Source organism: Coloeus monedula, assembly GCF_965178545.1.
Source record: "Coloeus monedula genome assembly, chromosome: 19".
Lineage (NCBI taxonomy): Eukaryota > Metazoa > Chordata > Aves > Passeriformes > Corvidae > Coloeus > Coloeus monedula.
In genome coordinates, this window is record NC_138799.1 from 8,504,426 (window position 1) to 8,526,206 (window position 21,781).

General features: G+C 43.7%; 1 protein-coding gene across 9 annotated transcripts in view; it reads right to left on the reverse strand.

The window, feature by feature from the left end:
* Positions 1-658: 658 nt before the first annotated feature.
* The window catches only part of ERN1 (endoplasmic reticulum to nucleus signaling 1), a 41,232-nt gene continuing 20,109 nt past the window's right edge, over positions 659-21,781 (reverse strand). Inside the window, exons 6-25 of one of the 9 annotated variants that reach the window (XR_014226971.1) lie at positions 21,420-21,542; positions 20,714-20,815; positions 20,031-20,292; positions 19,350-19,428; positions 18,471-18,633; positions 17,543-17,661; positions 17,026-17,217; positions 16,193-16,448; positions 15,358-15,448; positions 14,839-15,028; positions 14,239-14,338; positions 13,587-13,786; positions 13,229-13,376; positions 12,608-12,708; positions 11,896-12,019; positions 11,589-11,656; positions 9,842-11,379; positions 8,658-8,800; positions 7,295-7,439; positions 6,788-6,832 (exon numbers count right to left, since the gene is read on the reverse strand). Coding sequence is in view for 5 of the 9 variants with exons in the window: in XM_082294156.1 (XP_082150282.1) it covers positions 1,605-6,265; positions 6,788-6,791 (4,665 nt within the window). In the remaining 4 variants the exon portion in view is untranslated. Of the gene's footprint in view, positions 6,266-6,787; positions 6,833-7,294; positions 7,440-8,657; positions 8,801-9,413; positions 11,380-11,588; positions 11,657-11,895; positions 12,020-12,607; positions 12,736-13,228; positions 13,377-13,586; positions 13,787-14,238; positions 14,339-14,838; positions 15,029-15,357; positions 15,449-16,192; positions 16,449-17,025; positions 17,218-17,542; positions 17,662-18,470; positions 18,634-19,349; positions 19,429-20,030; positions 20,293-20,713; positions 20,835-21,419; positions 21,543-21,781 lie in introns of those variants that run through there. The other 8 variants (XR_014226972.1, XR_014226973.1, XR_014226974.1 and 5 more) reach the window with 8 other exon arrangements.

Below are 21,781 nucleotides of genomic sequence, written 5' to 3' on the forward strand. Positions count from 1 at the left end.
AAAGCAAGACCCCTATTTATGCTTCAAAGACAAGACTCAAGCATATGTGGGTTACAGGGCAAAGCACTGCTATCTGCAGAATCTAGTTGGGTGTGTGCAGGCAGAAAACAAGTTACAAGACAGACCCTCCTGGCCAAGGTGGCTGTAATTTTTCATCGTGGTAACAGTTTCTTTTAAAAAACTAAGTCTTTGCTTCTGCCACAGTATTTGAGCAGGTTCTACATCTGGTGAGCAGTCAATGCTTTGCTTTTCATTCCTGTGCTTTTCAGTAAGTTTGCATATCCTATTTCTGCTCCGTGTTGAAGCCATCCTAATGCCCCAGGCTAGACTTAGGAAAGCTGCCTTTGCCCTTTTCAAACATACTCCTGTCCCCTGCATTGGGGCTGGGGAGCAGAGGGGGATTTCTCTGATCCTTCAGCTCTCTTGCTTCTGGCAATTATTTCTGCTACCTGAGGCCAGAATGTGAAGGCTTGAATTAGACAATAGTCTCTGATTTCATCCTCTTTCTTCTGAATTCACTATGGCTTGCAATTCCTTTTACAGTTTTTGGCTGTGCCCAGATCTTGGCTGCAGTTGGAAAAGCAAATCATACCTAGCTACTGTTGGAAATACATCCTCAGGAAGGGTAATAAAGCTCACAGAGAAATGGTAATTCTTCATAAAAGATATTTATTAGATTAAAACAAGTTACATGACAGTTTTTTAGGCAATTTAGGCACAGTATCTTACATCAAACAGTGTGAAACTCCAACAACAAGCACTTTTGTTATTAGAAGCTAAATGTGACATCATGGTTGCAAACACAGCACTGAAAAACTTTGCGTTTTTCAAATCATGGATGTATGTTACAGACAGATTTGAGTTCTGTACTCTGGCATTCCTTGGATGATAATGCAAAATCATTTCACCAAGTGCAGGAATTGCTTGGACTATGAAACACATAACAGTGCTTACAAATAATCTTTTATGTCATCCATACCTCTGCTCACAGGTCTCTGCACCCCACCCTAGATACAAATATGTCTAGTAAAGTAATGTTTGCACAGAGAAGCAATGCAGGAGTTACACAGAATTTGAGACCTCTTTTTTGTCAGTCCTGATGTTTGCAAAATCAGCTGTAAAATTGCTTCTATACTGACCCTGGCTTTGCAGTTGGTAGTTGTATTTCATACATGGTATGTGTCAGAGAGCGAAGTATGTTACAGCCAGAGCTGCATATGTGGTGTGAGTTCACTTTTCTGTTGCTGATTCAGGAGCAAAAATGTAGTTACACTGGACAAATTATTTTACTGATCAAGACTACACAGAAATTAACCACAAATCCTAATCTATGAGGTGAGAAGAAAGGGATTGATTGTTGTCTTTGGTTTGAAACCTTGCTTTCTGTGACTCCAAAACTATCAAAGGCTTGGCTCTAAGTACACTTCTACAAGTAGTTTCAAAATTTTTTAGTTATTTTGTCACTATTATAGTTGTTAACTCTGATTTTCTTGCTGCCTGGTGTTTACCCAGGGCAGTCCACTTTTAGTTTTAAATGTGAGAGTGGACAGTTCCAGTGCTGTACCTTTTAAGAGCACAGTGCATACAGTAATGTACTGCATACCTTATGTTCTTCTGATAGCTGGATCATTTTCAACCTCAATATTGAAAGCAACAAGGCCATTAAATGAAAAGCCTAAATAAAAGGTCACATTTTCATTTCCAGCGGGCACTGATTCATGATGGAGTGGCAAGATACGGAGCTCCTTCACGTGACCACGTATAAATAAATTTCTGTCCTTGGTCCAGCCAGAAACTCTTTTGAGATTGTCACGAATTATGGAAATATTCCATACAGTTCCATGCAGCCACTTCATTCTCCTTTCATCTAAGGATCCCACCATCAATTTATCAATTTTAGTTTTGTGCACAATCTTACTTAAGCCATAACCTTTTCCCAGAAAAAAATGGGTGTAGATTCTTTTCTTTCTGGTAGGAACATCTTTCATTTTGATGTCATATAAGCGTTTCAGGGTTTGAAGGGCTGAAGTTAAAATTTCATCTTTATCTGGATTAGGCTCTTTATCTAATGCCTCATCTGGCCAGTACAGCAAGGTGAGCAAAAAAAAGGCACTTGCTGGAAACGGTCGTTTTCCTTTGAAGAATCTTAGACTGAGCTCACGCAGAGTTGGCAGTGGAAGGAGTTTGGCTGATCCTGGTGTTAAGCAGGCTAATGTGATGTGACTCAAAATATAATTGATCAGATCGTTGTCCTCTAGCCTGTTCCTTAGCGGGTTTTCTGGATAGAAACTAAGGATCCTTTCTAGCTTTTCAGCTGACCTGTTCTCTTTCTTATCTGTTAAGAATGACAGGATATTGGTGACATTTCCTCCACCACTCCTATAAATATTCATACGTCTCATGAGCTGAGTTTCAGGACCATTGTTGCTGTCATCAATAAGTGATGTTGAGATGAAAAATTTAGCGTATACCTCTGACTGTCTTTTCAGCCATTTTCTGGGATTATAAATTTGTTCTTCCTTATCATCATTTTCATCATCCTTCTCTTGGTTTTTATCTGTTTGGAAATAACTTAGTTCTTCTGAAATCCATTCCAGAGCATTGTACAGGTTCTGGCGCAAGCCTTTTAAGCGGGAGTGAAGTGTTCCCCATGTTCTTTTTATGTCTTCAGGAATGTAATCTGTGGTGAGGTATTTCACAAGCTCAGTATATTCCCCCTCCGGACTTCTGTGGAATACAGGGAGTGTGGACAAAAATCTAAGAAGGCGACAACCTACTTCTACTTCTCCAAAATAGCCAGCGTTGTTCATAATTTCACGTTCTTCCTTTGCAGCCCGCTGTGCAGCCCTGAAGCATTTCATAGCTTTAAGAGCAATCTCTATCTTCTCAGTGATCCTTTCAGGGGTGTCCTCCTCTGTCATTTTATCCACAGTGAAGCTAAACCATTTCCTGTAGACTTGACCTTCTGTATCCAAAATATAAGAATCAGTTGGCAAATGAGATTTTGCAACCTGTGCCCAGTATTTTGCATCTTCAAATTTTTCGTTGCTGTAATTTAGTCTGGCAAGCTGCTGGGCAAAAAATGGATCTTTTCCAAGGAGTTCATATGCAGCTTTTAAAACAGCAATAGCTTTTTCACAGTCTTCAGCTTCACACACATGTTCAATGAATGGGGAAAAGAGAGTATCGGTATTGTCACCCCTGCTTCTTTTATCACGTCGAATAAACAGATGTCTGATAAACTTTATGAATTCTTCACGTCCAAATCTGTTTTCAAAGAGTATCTTTTCCTGAAGAAGAGTTGTTGCAAGTTGACTTAGTGATTGATTCCCTGAAAGCTGATGCAGAATTTCTTTTGCAACCAGGCAGTGTATTATCCGGACAGATGAAATATAAGTAGTACTTTCCCTTAGCTCAATAAAAATCATTCTTGCTTGTTCACTCAAGCGATGTTTGAAATCGTATGCCCTTGCTTTACTCTCTGTATATGCCCCCAGCCCCAGAAAAGCCTCACAGTGTGACAGTGAAACGTATGAATTGGGTACATAACAGTTGAGCAGAGCCACATAACGCATCAAGCAGGTGTCACGAGAGGAAGGGTCGATGCCATGCAGTATGTGCGCTACCAAGTCTGACACGTACGTTTTATTGAACTCCTCACACATGAGCACAAACGTAAGTATGAATTCTGGTTTGACATCTTTCTGCTTCAGTTTTTCAAGTTTAGTGTTGAACAGATTTTTCTCTGACTCTGTCAGCTTGTGAGTGACAGCAACTGTGTCCAGTGGAGAAGCCTTGCAAAGCCTTTCAGGGTCATTGCATCGTCTACAGCACATAAGGATGAAGTAAGGTCTGGAGGTATTCATTTTCCTGGTTGCTACAGCCTCCATTAACTCAATCTGTAGTTCTTCAAAGTACTCATCATCATAATCTTCGATCAGGAGCAGCACAGGAAAACAGTGAGTGATTTCCTTTTCTTCATAATCTCTAAGTGCAAGCACATGGTTACAAACAGTTGAAGGTGAATATGAGGTCTTGATAACAGCACATCTAAAACGCTTTCTGCTTTTCCATAGAACTTGCCGTGCTATTGTGCTTCCACCGCTTCCAGGATGGTGAAATATCTTTAGTTTAGCCACAGAATAATTTTGTCCACTTCCTCGCAAAATGCCGTCTAAGAGTTTGCTTGCCTCCGTGCATGCTTCACGTTCAATGATATCCCCACAGAGTTTTTTATCAGCAAGCCACAAGTTTTCCCACATGATTTTTCTCCCGCGGTAAAAATTTTGTTCTATTTCTTGTTTTTGTTTTTCAGTCCAAAGATTTAATTTGATATCATCACATTGGTCAGCACAAAGGATTTCTAGGGAATACAGTTTCTCTTCTTCCCGCAAGGGAAGTGTACACACCCCTCCAGTGGAAGCTGGCAGGTGTCTGGGTTGGGCTGTAGAAGGCAGCATTGATTGGATCGTGGCATCTACATGACTGAGCTTCATACCCACAATACTGCATTGTTCTAGTGTCTCAATGCTGCAGGATTCCTGAGCTAGATTAGCCCACTTTCTGTAATTTTCTCTGGACTCTGCAATGCAGATGATGTACTCCATGCCATTCATCTCTGTATAGAATTCCTGAAAAGTGTCCACAAGTGGTTTCTGCACTGGTGATAGCAATAGAAAAAGCACAATGAAAGAGCGCTCCGGCAGAATTTCCTCACAGATACAAGTAATTACTTTCTTCAGGTATTTTTTTTTTGTTCTAATCCATGTATTTTCATCACAAGGTTTTTCATCCCCAAGGAAGTCACTGCGCCCATTGCAGAATATCCAGCTGGTCTGATCAAACAGTTTCTGAGAGGGAGAATTATCAGTCTTAATTTCTTTGAAAAAATCCTGTAAAAAATAAGAACTTGTTTCATGGTGCTCTTTGTACTTGCTGTACAGTCCTGACACATTAGAATGTTCATCAAAGTCAAAGACACAGAAAATGTTCAAGTGCATTAAAAAGTTGATGTAATTCAGATTGTCCTGTTCACAGCTGTTTGTGACAAGGATGTACCGTAGGGAATCATCCATGTAGCTTTTGCCATCATTTAATAGAATTGATAACTTTCTTCCTAAATCTTGAGGTATTTCTGTAGGTACTTGTTTGCTGGAGAGCTCAGCTCTTTCTCTTTGAGTGTCCCTGTCTGGCACAGCCTGAATGAAAGCAGTGAGTTTGTTGCGCTGCACAGGTTCAGACTTTGCTCCTAATCTCTGGTAGAGAGCTGGTTCTTTGGTCAGGATCACCTTCTGGCTGCTTTCGTTGTATTTTGGCAAATAAACTTCAAAACAATTCTTCTTTACCAAGCTGAATGTTGGTTCAATGTCAACCTCCACTACAAATCTTTGTTCCTGAGAGTCTTTTGAAATCACTTCAACAAACACAGGTGGGTGAATACATTTTCTTGCAACTTCTTGTAAATCATTGCAAAAGCACTTTTCTATATAATCCAGTGCATCAACAAAGTCTTCTCGGTTTTTGACCTTTATGCCAACAATCTGTCCATGTTTCCAGCCCTTGTCCTCAACACTGTCCATGACACCAAAATGGATGGTACCATTTGTTCGAATGTTCATGCAGGCTGAAGCAAATCGTATCACTTCAGAGGCAAATTTTGACTGCACTTGATATTTGTTCAGTTCTGCAGCAATGGCAAAAGATTTGTATTCATGGCAAGGAATTATTAAATCACTGACTCCTGATTCTGGAGCAAGAACTGTGTCTTTCACGTATTTGAAATCAGTATCCTGACTTCTAAATGGCCGACAGTTTCTGAGCTCTAAAACTTCATCAGAACTTTGAAGCTGGGATTTCTTGCTGCTTCTTTGCCTCTTGCCAGAAGTAGGAGATGTGTTCTCGCTGCTGGTTGTACCCACAGCACCAGAGCTGCCTCCAATTGCTGTGCCCTGGGCGGGGGTGTTGCTGGCTCTGGCTGGGCCTGTTTGTGTGTCTGTTCTGTCGGGTGTTTTGCTGCTGGAGTCCTCCGCTTGCTGTGCCTTGTCCTGGAGCTGCAGAAGGTCATCTCTCTTGTGGATTAAGATCTGGATTTGGCCTTTCTTCATTCCTATGTCTTTGAGGAAAGACTCATCCAGTTCTATTAGTGCTGGGCCTGTCACTTCTTCTGCATATAGTTTATCTACATACTCCTTCTTGATTCCAGTAGACTCCAGCCAACATTTTACATGGTTCTCATCCCATTCATTCACAGGTAATGTTCTGTAATCTAGAAGTTAAAATTACATATAACTAATACAAACTAATCTTTGTTTGGCCATGCTGAATGTTAGATTATTTTCCTTCTACCAGTCACAGTGAGAGAGCAGGTCTTAATTTCTCAAATATGTCAGTTCTGAGGACAAAGTATCCTTAACCTTAATCAGAAGCAGTTCTAAACAGTGGTGCAAGACTAATAAATCAGCAAAGCAGGAAACTAGGAAGGAGACTTGGAAATTATCCTCAAAGGCAGTCAAGGAAATAACTCAGAATGGTTTTTTTGCAGGGAATGATGTGATAAGGTTTATGGGAATTGGCAGGACTGGATTCCATAAACTGGACAGGTTTGGGTAGATTATTTACCCACTTGAGTCTGATTATTTTCTGCTAAAGGAAGATAGCATCAATACAAACCCTAAGATGATGATAGGAGTACTGATTAGTTCCCCACTAGAGATGAATCCTTCAAATGCAGATATTAAAAAGTAAATTGCTACATATAAAATACAAATTTTCTGAAAGCAATACATACCCATTGTCTTTGGTGAGGGAAATCCTGCTGTTAGTGAACAAAACCCTAGAGGGGGAAAAAATAAGTCTTCAGATTTACAGTTAATGTTCCTGTGTTAGTTCAAGCTGACTTTGGTATTCTATTTTCCCAACTTCCTCCCCACCTTTTTGGTCCAAGGTCATTTCTGTACCTCTAAAAGCCTGTTCTTGCCAGCTATGCTGTTTCTGTGTGCCTATGTGAAGGCAGCTGCTCCTGCCTCTGACACACATGAATGTGAAGGAAATAGGAGGGGTTGCTGGAGAAGCTTGTGCTGACAGCTGAGCCCAACAGCTCTTTCAAAAGAAATATGTACTGGAGAACAGGAGGCCCACCACCACTGTATCCCCCAGGTTCCATCTCTTGCTTTTTATTGCTTTTTCTCACTCTCCCTGCCTTTTGTTCCTTCACACTCCCTTTTCTCCCTCCCTTCTTTGGTGGGTATACTCTCCCCTGCTCCTTCTCTTTTCCCACATCTGTTCTGGTATTTACCAAAATTTCCAAGAAGCAGTTCAACTCACTGTCCAACCCAGCAGAAGGTTTTCTGTTTAATGGGGTGTTCTCGCCTGAGTTGTGACATCCTTCTTGTGCCCAGCCTCCATTTCAGGGGTTGGCTGCAGGGACAGCCAGTTCCGTACTGCAAGAGGAATGGGTTAAATGCACTGCTCAGTGTGACAGCAGAGATATGAGACATTCACAGTCAGCAATAACCATCCACGAGCCTGGACACCAGGGGTCACAGTAAAAGGTGCACTGTGATGGTGGTGTTTCTTCTCTTACTGTGGTGTGGGGGCTCAACTCTGGTTCAGCTGGTGCAGTAGCTCAGCCAGCTCCACCCCTGCAGCTCGTGGTGCTAAACAGCCCCAGCAAGTGTAAAAGGAGCAGCCACCAGTGCAGCTGGTCAAGGTCTCCACAATATCTGCAAGTGTAAAGGTGTTACTGAGGGAAGGAGACGAGTGCTCAGTTCCTGGGACTATGGCTTGGCAGGAGGTGAGCTCAGCAGAAGGTAGTGGTTTGGGGAGATACTGGTTCTGGGAGAATAGGGTATGCTGGAAAAAACCAACAAGTGCACATTAAGCTTTTTTGCACCTGGTCAGCCCTGTGCAAGCCTTGGGGGGCTGAGGCACCAGCATGGCTGTAACTTTCGTGTGAGCAGGTGGCTCTAAGGGGGAGCCTGTTACAGGACTGCCCAGATGTGCTGTAGGTATAAGACATCCCTCAGCCTAAGTGTAAACAGGCTGGTTAGAAAAAGGGTGGAAGACTGATTTCCATTGACACTTGGTGCAGCTTTCCCCGAGAAAGGGGGCTAAAATGGCTCTGAAATACTGGTCTTTTAGAGCCTTTGGCCGCCTCCTATGGCTGGGCTTGTACAGTGGGTCGGCTTGTGGTGAATCCCGTTCCGCGCTTGTCTCCGCCCCAGCCCGCTGTAAGAGCTGACGTCAGGAAGCGTTTCAGAGCAAAAAGCCTTGCCGGGGAATCGAAACTGGAATGGAGGCTGAGCAGAGCGGGGGCAGGGCTGGGGAAGCGCGGCTGGAGGGGGCCCAGGGGTCCCTGATCCCTCCTGGTTCTAGCAACAGTCGGGTGCTAGTCGGTGGCACCGGGTTTGTGCTCCAGTGGGCTCTGGCTACTCTGGGCTGCACGGCTGGGCAGCGAGGGGGTGCAGCTGCGGGGCTGGGGGCAGAGCTGTCTGCGCCTCGCTCCCACGTCTCTGAACTCTCAGACAGTCCCATGTAGTGCTGCCGAGCAGCTCCTACCCCAGTGGGGTGGCCGGGGGGACATCCTCACTTTTCGTTGAGCCTGCTACCAGTAAAGTAACCCGCCGGGCTGAATGGCCCGCAGCGCACGGAGGGCTTACCTTGCCGAGTGTCTCCAGTGCTGTCCTGCCTGCAGGGAGTTTCCATAGGAGGAAGGGAGGGAAGGTGCTCCAACACCTGGGTGCCAGGCTCTGCACGGGCAGCAGTATGAGCACTGTGGGTGTTCTGCAGCTCCTGCGGGTCTCTTGAAAATTATTCCGGAAATAAAAAAGGGGAAACTGCTTTAGACAAAGATTTCTGGTGAGCCATCCAGTCTCCACCCCCTTCGCAGCAGTGCTTCTGCTGCGTGGTGCTGCCGTTACAATCCAGCAGCCTAGCCTCACCAAAACCAGCTGTCAGGATGGGGTGTGGGATATATTTATTCGGTTTTTTGTATTTTAAAGTTTTAGATCCACCTCACTTACTGCCCTCTGTATTAGCCACCTACTCACTCCAGGCCTCCTCACCAAGTAGTGGAGAGGTTGGCAGGGTAGTTAATAGAGCACAAGAGGCTCCTTAGCCCAGGCCCTCTGCCACTGGGGCCCAGGAAGGCTGTGCTGCACACAGAACTGTCTTAGTGACTTTCTGTTTCCTGTAAAACACGTGATCTGTTATCAGCTCAGTTTCACGAAAACCATTTGGTTTGATCTTTATCTTAGCAGCACAAATTCCTGCCATTTTCTCTCACCTGTGCACTTGCCTCAGCCACCACACTGAAGGTGGCTGGTGCCTGGGGACTGTCAGAGTAACAAACGAGGCTCCTGGGCCTTCAGGGAGGCTCAGTGCTCCCCCCCACCCGAACAATTCCTGCATCCTCTGTTGGATCAAGAGGCAGGCAACGAGTTGAGTAGGCTCAAAAACCAGGCACCAAAAACCAGGCACATGTCCCTTTCCCAGGGAGGCAGGACGGGGCTGCTGCAGGCCTTGTCTCCTCCCCCGCTCAGTTCTGACAGCTCTGAGAGCACCAGGCCTGCTGGGTTCCCTGGGCACACATTGTCACTAAAAGCTGTGGGGTTTTAATCTGAGTACAAGTCTTTATTTAGTAGATTTATAAAAGACCTTTACATGAGAAATATAAAAATATTAAATAGGCTTTGAATCTTTTTAGGTAAAATTATCATTATGTTTTCAAGCTTTAGAAACATGTAACCTGCAGAGTTTGACATCTTAGGTAAATTGCTCTCACTTTGTAAAAGTAGGAAAAAAACATCCTGTAAAGTATCTCCAGAAAAGTAGCTGTACATACCCCATCATACATATTACTGGCAATAATTTATTTAAGACACAATGGCACAGTCATACACATTCCCACTTTGTAATTTCGCCTTCAATTCCATTGAAAGATGCAGTATCACTTTCCTCTTCGAGTTGTTATCTGATGATTAAATATAAACACGAAACTGATTAAGACTGATTTGGCATGCTTCATACTTGTACCACTTGGATTTGATACCACTTTGTAGTAAAAATTAAATAAATATAAATACATTAAATAAATATATTGTAAAAGAACACCCCAGCTACATTAGCATTCAGCATTTCTTCATCCTAGCACATGTGATGCTTTGTCACAGCTTCAGGGCCAAAGAAATACTGCATCTTTAACCACACAGGCTCCCGTGGATGGAATTACCAGCCCACACATACAGAAAATGGGGTTTTACAGCTCTGTGGCACCCCTTAAACACTGCCCTGATTTCACTTCTCTGAACAGCTCTTGATTCATGTCCTTTTTCCCAGGGCTGTCTCACCCCTGGCCCTGTGGCTGTGGCCTTTTCTTACCCCTTGAGAGACATTTGCAGTTGATGAGTCACAGGCAGCTCTCAGCTGCCATTGGTGTTTGCTGCAGATACTTGTGCAGATCTGTTCTCATACTGTGAGTTGAGGACTGTTCGAGCTCTTCTGTGGATACTGGTTGATGTTAAACAACAAGGCTTCTTTTCAGAGTAGGTAAACCTTGACTTGATGTTTCAAGTCAGTATTTTTTAAAACTTCATTGTTTCTGCTCAAGTATGAGGGACTAATTTTCCAAGGTAGTACTGATTAAACAGAAATGGTACTTTCATACCATTTTTTGGATAATTGTGAATGATTCCCTTTGCAATCACTGTGGTGTGCCTAATGCCTAATGTGGCAGCAGTGCAATGGCAGGTTCGGATGATTTGCTACAACCAAAGGGCTCCTTTTGCACATCCCAGTCCCGAGTAATTATATGATTTCAATCACTGAATTAGAATTTTTTTTTTTTTTTGGTAGTAGTAAAACACATCCATTACAAAATCACATACAGTACAGGGATATTGGGTGATGGTTATATCCAGCTGTTGCTCTTCATTTCCACAGTCTTGAAAACTGCCTTGGAGTCAGTAACTCCATCCCCAGGGTTCAAACTTTACCATTCACACCCTGGGCTTCACTATGTCCTGATCCAGCACAGGCACAGGTACAAGGCACTTTTTGGAAGCTTGGTTTCTTCAAAGAGAGAGAATTCAGCTCTTTGATCCCACTTTTCCCTGCTAAGGGTAGGCCTGTGCTTGGAATGTTGGTCCCAGAGAGGAAAGCTCCATCCCTCTCCTCTCAAACCATGTCTCCTGTAAGGCTCAGCTCTGCAAAGTCCTCAGCATAGTAATGCTGGAAGAGTCTTTCATGGCAGCAGATGTGCATAGCGTGGTAGGTATGCAGGAGCAGGCGAGGGAAACGAGCTGTGAAGTAACACACAAAATCATCTGGGATGGAGCCCAGGGTCTCCTGCACTTCAGGAGGCAGCTCCCTGTAATGGTGCTTCTGTGGAGGAAAACAGAAGAGGAAAAGCTCAGTCAGAGGGTTTGTTCAGGAGCCTCTTGCAAACAAAGCTGTTGGTGTTCCTGGAAACAGTAACCTCCTACTGGTTTTTTGTAAAGGAGTTCAATACCTAAACCAGGGTCTGACACAGGCTGGCAACAACAGCAGCCAGAGGCGGGACCAGAGAATGCACGAAGAAAAGACTCCTTTACCTTATTTCTCATTGCCCTCAGAAGGTCCCGGACAGAGCCACCTTTATAGGATCTGAATTTTCGAAGATCTGCAAGAGAAACAAGGTTTTTTTTGTGTTGTGATGCAGTTTTGGTGCTGGGGTGTGTGTCTGCAGCCATAGATCCTAGGTGTGTTTTAGTATATAAACACATACTTGAATTTGAAGAAATGCTTTACTGGCAAGTAACAGTGATGTGCCAAAACCGAGACAGTGTTATCCTCACTTTCCTGTCCCAGCAAACTGGGAACAGCAGGTAATTCCCACTCTGATAAAATGTTGTCCATTACCTGTCTGAAGAGGAACAGTGATGTGCTCTCTCCAGTCCATTTTCACCACTTCTCTTCCACCTCTTTCTAATTGCTTGACTATTGGACCATCTAAAGATTCTTTCTCTATCCGGTCACTAACATCCTGGAAGAGACATTCAGATTATTTCTAGTTTTATTTCCAAGCTTTTCACAATATTTTCAAATTGCTGCTTCTGGCCAATTATTTATTACCAGCCTGTCCTGGTAATAAAGTTAGAATTGCATGTCACTCCAAGACAGTGCTTGGGAATGGATACAGAAGTTTCCGAGATGATTTGTTTCACCCTTTGCCAAAGCCTTTTTAGCACAGAGGAGAAGGTAAGGCTAGAAAGGATCTCAAGTCCTCAGCCACTTCCCACCCCACATCAGGATTGAGTGCATGTTCACTCCTGTTCTTGAAAACCCTCCTGGCCACGTTCTCTGTGGGTACTGCAGCTGCTAGAGGAGACCTTCTTTTCACCAATGGACCTTGGTAACATCAGTTCTGGCCCCCTGGGAAAGATCTGCTGTAAGACTAAGCCAATTGCTTAGGAGCTACACCCAGGTATTACAGCTGGGCTGCCTCACTCCTCACACTAAGGCTGTGGATTCTATGACCTCAAACAGGCACAAAAGAGAGACTGAATTCAAGACCTGAAGAAAGTCTACAGGAGCCCTGAGATCTGAGAGGAGAGCAAAGGTCATCACAAACCTGAAAGAACTGGAGCTGTTTTTCTAGACTCCAAAAGAAGGGGTGTTTGAGAACACAGCTGGCAGACGGCCGTTTCTGAGGGTCCATGTTGATCATCTGCTCTATTAAATCATGAGCAACAATGTCTTCTGTAAGGAAGAGGGTGCGGGGAAATTTACTTCTTTTATTTTCTCTACGTTCTTACTTCTTTTATTTTCTCTACGTTTTCTCTACTCTTCTCTCTCTTTTATTTTCTCTACGCTGTAGTGAAATGTAAAATTTTTTAATTTTGTACTTCAGAAATTCATTATGGTCTCTACTTCCTCCTGTCCTGCTAGTTCAAGTGCTGCCCTCACAGATGTGCTGGGCAACCAACAGAAAGAATATCAAAGATTAAGAATATCAAAGTTCAGCTCTCTCTCACCCTTTAAATACAGGAAATAACTTCACAATCAAGATTGCAGGGTTCCAAATTGTGTATTCCAGAAATGCTCTGGGGCACTAACTCTGAGAACTTTAGGCCCTCTACTTCGGGAGGACCTGAGGAGTACAAGTCTCCTCTCTTGTGGGCCTTGTTTCTGTCCTGGGTGTTGGTGTTTAACAGGCTGGGTCGCTCACTGATCCCTGCAGGGCAGTCCTTACCATGCCTCCCTGCATCCAAAGCCTCCAGGCTGTATGCTCCCAGCAGGATGTTGGCTTGCCGCTGCAGGGACTTGCCAAAGGGATGGCCACCTTCAGACACCACGTAATAGAAGACACAGCCAGCTGAAAAGATGTCCACCGTGTACGTCTGCAAAGAAACAGCCTTCAATAGCAGTAACGTCTTTTCCCCCTGAAAGCTCTGATTGTCACAGGGTGGTTATTTTGCATCTGAGAGCAGAAGGAAATTTTCAGACTTGTACATTTGAGCTGCAAGGCAGCCTGGAGGCTCAGGCACCAAGTGCTGCCTATGGTAGGATCTGGCCTGCTCCTGGGCAGCCTGGGAAGGGCGAGGACTTACAGGGTTCTCTTTGCAGTCTTCACTCAGCATCTCTGGGGCAATCCAGCCTTCGGTGCCCGGCACACCCGAGCGGCGGCTGAAGCTGTGCCTGCCCACGGCCAGCTTCTTGCACAGCCCGAAGTCTGAAATCATGGCTTTGACTTTCCCGTGAGCGTTGGGCATCGAGATGAGGATGTTGTGGGGCTTCAGGTCCCTGTGAACTGTTACAAACATCCACTTATCCACTCAGGCACTCCCAACAATCTTTGTAAATTTTTAAATGAACCTTTCACAAGGCTGAACCACCATTCATTAAACCAAAGTCATAACTTCCAATGATTGTTGTTGGTAGAGGCTAATTTTTTTATTCCATCATGTTTTATATTACTCCTATCTAAAAACTTCAGCACCCTGTACCAACAGTAAGGACTTGCTTTAGTACTCTGGGGCTGCAGAATGTTGCAGGGACAAGGCCAATGTCAAATCATAAAACCATGGAATGGTTTGGGTTCAAAGGGACCTTAAAGACCATCTCATTCCAACTCCCCTGCCATAGGCATGGACACCTTACAAGAGGCCAGGTGAACAGACCAGTACCAGGCCAGTGTCTCTTCTTTTTCCAATTAAGAAGATGTAGTCCTCCCTCCAGTCCTGAAAGGAGAGGCATTCTTACCAATACTCAGGGAGTGCAGGTAAGCCAGCCCAGATGTTGTCTGCTGCAGGAGAGTGATGGGTTGTAAGCCATGGTGGCTGAAGGCCTTCTGCTCAACATACTGCAACAGAGAACCAGGAGAGTCAGCCACAGCACTGCTTAGAGGCTGCATAAATAATAAATCCATGCACTTCACTGTCCCAAAAAGATGTGACTGGGTAAATTGTGCTAGCTGGTAACACACAGCAAAGAGCCTTTTTTTGGCTGAAGGTGATGATCTCTGAAGTCTCATTCAGAGAGAGAATTCTGTATAGCACTGTGCTCCAGAAAGAAGAACAGAGTCTTCAAAGTCTGCATGGTAGGAGGGGGAGGATGACTAGAAGGGAGTCCTTCACAAGAAGTTAAAAATCAAAGGACAACAGCTTCTGTCCATAAATCAGTCCAGGGTTAGGGATGTCTTCCTAAAGGTTTGAAAACACCCCTGTTCTAGGATTGTGTAATTGTTATAGAGGTGGCAGTGGGAGTAAATGGAACATCTCCTGCATCAGGCACTTCAGCAACTTAAGCTCAAGGGAAGTGAAGGCCTTCCAGGGAGAAGATGTTCCCAGCTCTGTGGGTCACCTCCTGTAGGGTGGCAGCACACAGCTCAATGGCAATGTACTGGAACTGCCGGTCCCTCTCCGTGCAGAAGTAGCGGATCACGTTTGGGTGCTCGTCGGATTCGCGCAGCAGCTGCACCTCCCGGTCTGCGAAGCTGAAGCACTCAGGGAGAATCCTCTTCACTGCCACATCGCGGTTATCAAATGAGCCCCTGCAGCCAGGGAGGGAAGGCACAACAACCCTTCACACTCTGGAGCCAAAGCATGTACAGAAAATGTGACAACAGAAGCCATTGTAGAGCCTAATGAAAGCAGGTACATGGAAATGTACCTGGAAACAGGTACATTTGGCCAGTAAACACTTCTTAGGGAAGTAAAGTAGTTTTTGCTAGTGAAGAAAATGCATGAAAATATTCCAGACATATGCAAAAAGTTTCATTTCTGTTCATAGTAGATGTGAGGGCTTTTATAAAAAAAATGAATTAAAGGGACCTAATACAAACACAACATTAGTCTGTTTAATGCACACATTCTCTTCTACCTGTAAACAATTGTGCCTTCAGCTCCATGTCCCAATACATCTTTAGGGTTAAACGAAATCTTGCCAACAACCACTCGGTTTGCTTCTTCATCTGAACAAGAAAAGAAAAACAAGCACTGGTTTAGGATGGGGCAAAGCAGCCTTTTAAACAGCACAGACTTTGGGGCCAGTCTGTAAAAGTCTTTTAGCTCATGTTTAAGTTTAACACACATATGATCAAAAGAAATGAGTATGTCCACATTGGTACTTACCCTGAGTAGGCAAATACCCTGTGGTGACCCAGTGAGCCAACATCAAGAGTCAAAACACATTTACACACACCTCCTGACGTAAGGTCTGGAAAGATTATGGCTCACAGCTGTGAGAAATGAGTGGTTCTCATCAGCCAAATTCTTTCTAAAAGTTTATAGATGTTGAATTAAGAAATGCTGACTAACAGTTACGGAAGTGGGTTTAACAGCCCTTGAAGGGGCAAATGAGTGCACAGGAAGACCAGGCAGGAAGGTTGCGCTGCCTAATCCCCATTTCTTGAGTCCAGTTAATCATCTTAATACATGCTTCTATTTGAATTAGTATCTCCCTAGAATGGCTACAAGTGACAGGAACATGCTGCCCTGGAAAGCACAAGCCTTCAGCTGGCTGTTACTGTAAAGCAACAATCCTGCTGAGGGTCAGGGCATGGAGACCTGCCTGTGGTGTGCAGGGCTCAGCCTGAATGAGGACGATGGTTCTTTTCATCTTGCTGCGCTATGAAGTATCATCAGTAATATTCTCCTGTACCATCACAAAGACTGGGGAAATAGAGACACAATAAACCACACTGGGCCAACTTTACCTCCCTCTTCTTGCTCAGTGGAGAGGCAGCTCCCAACATCAGATGTGGAGACGTTGGAATAGGCAGAGTGGTTTGATGCTCTGGGGGACAGGTTTGGGGTGCTGGCACCTGAGCTTTCCATCCGGCCGTATGATGTGTCCAAGAAATCTGCGTCGGGTGGGAGGTCACTGGGAGCACCAAAGGACAGCTTCTGTTGCTGCAAGAGCTGGATCTTCTCTTCCAGCTGATGCTGCCTCTGCTGCTGCTGGTGGACACTCTGTGAGAAAGGACCTCAGTGAAGATTTGGCAGTCAGGTCATGCAAGGGAACTCTACAGCTATTGGGGAGCTACTTCTAAAAGGTGGGAGCCAAACTCTCCTGCCCTGTCCCTGCCAACCACACAGGTTGAGGAATGTTCACTTACAATTTCTATTTCATTCTGGACTTCCATTGCCAAGATGAGAAATCACATGGCTTGGTTAAAAAAGCTGTTACTAGGTTGACCAGCTGTGTTTAAACCATTGAAGGATAAAGGCTTTGATCCAAAACCTGACAGTGGTTCAGGTGAGGAAGAGAACAGTAAGGCCAATAATGCTAAGATCATGTCCAAAAAGAGTAATACCTACAAAACCCACAACTGGTGGGTGGTGAATGGAAAAGAAAACCTCTCCAGAGTTGGCACATATGGCCAGAGAAATCACTGTTAAGTCAAACTTGTGCCTTTTCTCCCCAGTGCACATCTCTGAAGAGGGAAAATCCCTAGAGTGTGTCATTAACTCCTGTATCATTTCTGGGCTCTACAATGTTCCTGATTCTCCCAACACTCAAAAGCACATCAAGCCAGGTCAGCATTACCATTGGGTAGGTAATGATGAAAGCCACCCAGCCCACAAGCAGGAAGGTGCTGAGGATGATTGTGGCCATGTCCTTCAGCATGGAGTCCACCGGAGTCTCTGGCCGTGGGATGGGCCGAGCAGGAGTCTCTTCAATATCCTTTGGAGCAGCTGGAGGCCCTTCTGTTGAGGAACCTTCAACGATGTCAATGACCTGAGGCAAAGAAAGCTCTGTTAGCTCAGTATCTCTGTGGGTAATGAGGCATTTATAGACAGCCTTTCTGCTACATCATTTTTAGTAATTTCTAAACCTACCAAAGTCTAAGTTTTGCACGTGGAGAAACAAAAGCAGCGGAAAGCCTTAATTCTGAAACAAGAAATGACACTTCCTCATACCAGTGATTCTATGTGCTAAGTACATGAACATCTGATACAAAAAATGTGAAGTAATTCCATGCAGCTTTCCTTCTGTCCTCCCCCAACTTCCACTCCTTTATATTCTTCTATTATGAAGTAAGAGAGTAATTCTCATCACAAACCTCTTCAATAGTGGCTTTATCAGAGTCAGCTGGAATCACATTTTCAGGCCTCTTCGGTAGGTTGCTTGGGAATTTCTCCAGGATCTTTGTGGGGGCAGATAATGGTGTTTCATGGTGCCCTTTAAATAAAACACACTTGTTGAAACAGAAAGCTGTCCTTTTTTAGGAAAGATATCCTTGATTGCAGAATCTTTGCTGAAGAGTGAGAACATCACATAACATGATGCTAAGGTATAGAACAGGAAAGAGAAAGGAGAGGGAAAATGGAGGGCAGAGGTCACTGAGAGCTGCAGAGGAACATGAACTGTCTACCTGACATACTGCAGGAGGGAGGGTATTAACAAGGAAAGGGATCATGGGAAGAGAAAGGTGGCACTTAAGAAAGCTGGAAGTTGCACACTGTCCCTGCCCTAGAGTTCCTGCCATATAAATCACTCAATTATCACCAGTCATCGCTTAAAACTGAACTTCAGACAGTTCCTCATTTTTGAAGCAAAATTGTAAATGCACCGAAAAGTCAATTCCAAAATTCAGGGACTTGGGACACACAGGATAGGCTGACAATTAATAAACATTATCTTCAGCCTCTGTGTTTTAATCTGTTTACAAAAGGGAGCAAACATGACTGTCTGATCCATATGATGAGAATTAAGGTAACTGCATGCACAGTAAAAAAATCCAAAAGGACCCAAATACAATATTTACTGTAACTAATAAATTACTATACCCCTCTCTGAGGGAGGGGGCAAATAAGCAATAAGTAACTTTACACACATGGAGCACTTCACCCTGTGATGGAATAAGGCAGGAGCCTTGAGAAAACCAGAAGGTAGGTGGATATGTAACACATTAGTTTATATGCAAATGAGGATAAATTGGACACTATTACTAGAATTCAGTAATTATGGCCAGACAGGGCCTCCCACACCTATCAGCAGCCAGTCATTCCAGTAGTTGAGCTTGTGCTTTTCCTTCAGCCTGCCCGAAAATTTCACATCAGTGCTGGGCGTGATCACGCACTCGCCGTTGTCTTCAATGGTGACTCCTTCTGTTTTTGGACCTTCTAGCAAGGGAATGGCGCTGCCACGGGGCTACAGAGAGATCAGTGTTACAATTACTGTTCCTGTGACCTTAGAATATTTAAATAGGCAACTAAATTAAAAAACTGGAGGTTGAAATGGATGGGCAAGCAAAGATTACTGGCAGCAAAGTCACTGTGAGCAAACACGGCCATTATGCCCTTAGCAGCTGCTTCCACAACCTTGGACATTGGACCTTTTCAGGGACATGTTGCCTGGGAGATGAGATTACTCCTTTTTTTTTGTTTTCCCCTAAAGTTAAGCAGGATCTGTATTTCCTACCTGGCAGCCACAGTGAGCAAAACAGAACTATGATGCAGTTTCCTGTCTATGGGGAGTTACTTTGATGAACAAACAAGCAATTTTAACATGAACCACAAAGCACCAAAAATAGCAGTAACCTCCGGTCTGCTTCTGCTGAGCCTGCCTGGCACAATTTCTGGGGAGCTGCACTTACTGCTTTGCAGCACTGGAAATGATTACAGAAGTATGGTCATGCCTTCTAGGGTTTGGTGTTAATTGTTTCAGGAAATACTTAATTTGCTATGCATTTCTTGATAGAAATCTGCAAAACCCTCAAGTTTCTGTAGATGTACAGTCTTCAGTGTTTTATTTTCTACTTTAATTTAATGTATTTTTATGCATGATTCCATTTCAACCTTTTTTCCAAGCCCAAGACAGCACTGATCCCATAAGGGCACTTTCCCACCCAGCAGCTCCCCACTTACCACGACAGTGACTCCCTCATGCACCATGGAGGGCGATGCGTACAAACTCGTGGAGTATTTCCCCACGTACAGGGTTGGGCTGCAGAAAAACAGCCACTGTTAGCAGCAGGCAAATGGATGTTTTACCATCTCAGCTAAAACCTGGGCAACACAACCCTTCAGAACAGTGCAGGAGCTTCCCAAATCATCAGTATTTGTATCTCAAAAAGCCTTGATCTGTAAAATTATTTGAAGTACTGCTGTACTATGAAGCCTTTTTTTTTAAAATTATGAAAGCACTGTCAGTTCATTATTCACAGCATTGTTGCTCATTTGATATAATTCATGTTCTATTTCTGCATTTTTCAAAAACTGGCATTTGCAAAAATGCTGTGCATCATTTTTATAGTGTGAAAGGCTTCACATTAGGAAAACCAATTTAATTCCACATTCTGAGAAACTATTCAACACAGAACATCTGATAAACTTAGGAATACACACTTCCTACGTTTATAAGTTTTTTGGTCTCTGACTTTACACACTGAAAGATCAAATACTATATAAAAGAACACCTGGAGAGCTAGAACTGCTTTTATGCATTCTTTTCACCATGTTGCAACTTGTAGCACAACCCTTAACTGTTTTGCTTAATGACAAAGCTCTGTCAAATGGACAGTGAGAACAGCAGAATCTCAAACTCACGTCAGTTTGTTCTTGGTCTCTGTTTCCTTTGGGAAGGGATATTTCCACTTGGTGATGTGTCCAACCTCCCCAGACATGAAGGTCAGGTAGCGCAGGGTCTCAATGCCCACGTTAGTGTGCAGGACTTTCCTCAGCCCCTCTCGCTGCCAAATGTAAAAGGCCACCACAGGGGACGCGTAATTCTGGATCCACAGCACGTCGCCAGACTCACTGTCCACAGTCACCACCAGCCCGTCCCCATTGGACACGAAGTGGGACATTTCTGCAATGCATGGATGTGTGGAGATTACCTGCATTCTGCAGCTTTAATCATGCACAGGAACAGTTCTGCCTGCAGTCACCATCACACCTTTCCCTGCACAGCAGCTGAGCAGCAAAGCCGTGGCTAGAACTGGGCTGATACAAGTCCAGCTGCCATTCAAGAGTGTTGCAATCAGGTTGCGCACCACAGTTCAGGTTTGCTGCCTCTCCTGCCATTTCTCACTGATTTTAAGGAATCACACCTTCAAGAGCTGCACCCTCCTGGATTCAATTTACCTGAAGCTACCTAACAGGCTTTAGATATTGCAGTATGTGATGGATAAAAATGGGCAGAAGTACATGCACTGCACAAAAAAAATCAGAATATTTTTGCCTATATACAAAATCCCACTGCAGGAGGGAGACAGCAATTAAATTCTTACTGTATTTTATGTCTTCATCAGGCAAAGTAGCTGCATAATCAAAATAGGTGGCATTCCATCGCAGCTCCTTCTTTTTGGTGTCATACATTGTGATCGTGTACTCTGTTAAAAAACATACAGTCTGTGAAGCAAAAAAACCTATGAGAGAATAGAATCAATCTTCTCAAATCTGAGACACTCCTCAAACACTACACACCACTCACTGCTGTCAGCATTTCATTTTCCCAACACTATCCCACTTAAGGAACACATTAATAGAGAGGTTAAAGAACAAGTCTGTGACATTTATTCCTGTTTATAGTCAGCACCTCCATGGTGTTGGTCTAACTTTACCAGTTATATAGCACACTACACTTGTGATGTCAGTGGATCTGCTCTATTTTATCTTCTTTAAACAGTTTTTTAAAAGCTGTATGTTACAGAGCAAACAGTTCTCAGCTGCTAGTGGAATACACCATTAATTACAATACAAATGCCACTTAGTCAACAAGAAGAATAATGGACCTACTGCCGAAGTTTAAAAACCAGTATCTTTCTGCTGCTACAGTTAATAATTCTTCTATGTACAGTCTAAAATTGTAATTTACAGAAGTTTTTCTAAGAAATAAACTTGAAAACCTGAACTGACCACGGGGTCATTTGTTATAAGCCTAAACTTTAAAAAACAGAATTTTATTTTAAACTACAGGGAAAAAAAGCATATGACCTGTTCTCCCAAGATATAGGAGGGATGTTGACGGGCAAAGACTTTCTGCAAAAGAGGAAGTCAAGGTCTGCTGTTTCTCCCCAGTCATGAGGTCAACCACATACCAAATATCCTGCTTTTTACCTGAAATCATAATTTAAGCTACATTACCATTCAGTTGGAAAAACTGCACTTTCATTCAGCTTTTCAGTCTTCTTTTTTCTTTAGTAGACTCATGGACTTAGCACAAATAAAGCATTTTTAATAAAACAGTTTTTCACAGTCAGGCTTAGTTTCATTTAGCACTACTGGACAATCCCAAATACTTGCACTACTGACCACAAACCCCAAACCCAAATACAGTATTTAGAACGGTAAGTACT